Source organism: Montipora capricornis, chromosome 6 (assembly GCF_036669925.1).
Source record: "Montipora capricornis isolate CH-2021 chromosome 6, ASM3666992v2, whole genome shotgun sequence".
Classification (NCBI taxonomy): Eukaryota; Metazoa; Cnidaria; class Anthozoa; order Scleractinia; family Acroporidae; genus Montipora; species Montipora capricornis.
In genome coordinates, this window is record NC_090888.1 from 65,397,935 (window position 1) to 65,400,434 (window position 2,500).

A 2,500-nucleotide genomic window follows, 5' to 3' on the forward strand; every position below is an offset into this window, starting at 1 on the left:
AGTAATCACTCATTTCTCCTCTTTTCATGCTGTGTTTACAAGGCAAACATGACTGAGTTACCCTGGCGCTGAAGAAATCCTAGCTACAAGAGCCAGAGGTGTGGGGTTTGTTTGTTTGAGCAGGTTGAAGTTTTGGCGATTCAGCTCATGTGGACCTGCTATTACCTGCCCATCCATACACTCACAAAGAACAGCCCCAACACTAGGAACTTCATACCCTACTCTTCTCGAATGGCGTGTGGCTTCTTTACCGTCCCACAGGGAACTTCTGAACATGGAAGATATTTGTGAGACGGGGCATACGGTTTATAGTTCTTATCCGAGAAGACTTGAAAGTCTAACCATTTTGTGGGTGTAACTAATTACAAAGGCAGCACTTTCTCCTCACTTATTTTAAGAGGAGTGGGTTCGGCCGTAGTCTCACGATCTCCCGCATGGCAGCCCGGTTCTCAACCAACTGGGCCACCGGTGCGCGGTAACCAATTGAACCGCTACCGGGTAGCCCTGTCTGCCCTTCATACGCTCTCATCGGGACATCTTGGCAACAGGAGAGCACAGAGTTCAAAGCGCGTTAAAAGGTTGTGACAGATGTGCGTCAACTCTAATTGTTAACTCCTTCTCGGAAACTATGGCACTCTTCTTTGAGAAGTGGTCCTGAAACCCCTATGCCTGTCAGTGCTGTGAGAGCTAACATACGACAGGAACCCCGTAAAGGCGATGAAAATCCTTAAATTACCAAAGTTTTGAAGTGATGAAGAGGTCTTCACGCTTCAGCTTTCCTTCTTGAAACAATTCATTTAGTGCATCACCGATTTCAGCTTCGTTAACATAGATATGTGCGCAATCAATGTGTCTATATCCATGGTGCAGGGCAAGCTTTACTGTTTTGCCTACTTCTCCTTTCTTTGATTTCCAGGTTCTGTGGAAGTTTGTAAAAATCAAAAAAGAAGTTGTGAAACTGGCAGACCCTGGAAAGTGCCGTACTTCGAGTAACACCTATTTCAAGTTCCAATCTTCTTAAGATTGGTTTGAAAGCAGCCTTGCCGCAGTTAAGATTCAGCATGCTAGAGCTGTTTTCAAATGAGTGTTGAAAGAAAGTAATTAGTAAATTGCTTTGGGTTTGCATTATTTCACTCGGTGATTGGTTCAAAGTTCGCGCGCCATTTTTTCAACCAATCAGAAATGAAACCAAAACCATCGTGGCTAGCGCGTGCACAGTTTCCCGCGCTTTGTGTCGGCTACGTGTAATTGCTTTAAGTTTTGATTGGTTTACTGGATTGTCTCTTTCCTTTTTGATTGGTCAAAGTAATTTCTTTGATTTTGGTTTTACGACACTCAATCGAAACTCGCTCTAGTTGATGATGATGATTGCTAAATCACATACCTAGGGATCACATTAACACAGATTGCTGGCAATCCTCAGCAGGCGCGTGTCTGCCTCTTCCTTAGGTGCTTCGTTATGCATTTTGTTCACTATCAAGGGAAGGAGGAGTGACTGGTAACGAGCGCGAACTGCGAGGAGCCTTGCGCGCAAATTTACATCGCAAGAGAGACGTCTGGGAACAACACAGGGCGCGCGCTCTGAGTCAAATGTGTTGTGCTTTGTCACACAGTCTCGACAAACGGCAGTTTCTCTCGGTTGCGCGATAAAACGCAATTGACTCAAAAATCACGCGGGCTCGAGTAAAATTGGAGGGACTGCAGGTAATCTTTTATTAGCACCGTAAAAGTGCCGGATTTGCGTGGCGGCTTAAGGGAGAGAGCGAGAGTACAACTATAGGGTTATTAACACCATAAAAACAGATTTGCCGACCAGCAACAAACTATATCATCTGTATCTTCTATGCATGCGGAGATACTCAAGTGGTCCCACTAGAGATCAAAGTCCACTTGGCAGTAATCCAGGATTAACTGCGAACATAGCATGCCTATAGCGGGAATGCGAATGCAAACAAAATGACTGGAGCTTCGAACGACTCGACTTAAAATTTTAAAAGACACTTAAAATACACACCCCAAACCAATAAGGGGCATCATCGCTCCATTGTTAAGCTTGACATATCCCGCGGCCTTTGAGAGAAGAACAATAAATGGTCAATACGTAATTTCGAATATCAAACCCGTTTTTGCATGGGCGGGAGGGGGAGGTAGGGGACCTAAGCTGTGTGCAGTCCCACACGTTTTAATACCAACTTCCTGTCGTTTCGAATTCCGTGTTATCATTTGTCTGTGTCTACCAGGCTCTAGCGCTCTTTGAGATCCCTCTACCCGTTCTGATCTGACTGCAACACTTCTCTCAACCTTTTCCCTCCGTTGCCCTTTTTTATATAGGCACCAGCACAGAAAAGCAAGCCTGTTTTTTTGAGCCCCCTCCCCCTCCCCCTCCCCTTTCCTCTCCCCTCCGATTTAAATTAAGGTCACTGACACCAAGGCATGAACTGTTTGGAACAGAATATGCACTACTTCCTCTCCATCTCATCTCACCTCAGGAGTCAGGACC

General features: G+C 45.4%; 1 protein-coding gene across 1 annotated transcript in view; it reads right to left on the reverse strand.

The window, feature by feature from the left end:
- Positions 1–2,500, reverse strand: part of LOC138050746 (aldo-keto reductase family 1 member A1-like) — a 12,570-nt gene that overhangs the window by 8,564 nt on the left and 1,506 nt on the right. Inside the window, exons 2-3 of the mRNA XM_068897037.1 lie at positions 2,015–2,070; positions 737–919 (exon numbers count right to left, since the gene is read on the reverse strand). Of these exons, the coding sequence (XP_068753138.1) occupies positions 737–919; positions 2,015–2,070 (239 nt within the window). The remainder of the gene's footprint in view (positions 1–736; positions 920–2,014; positions 2,071–2,500) is intronic.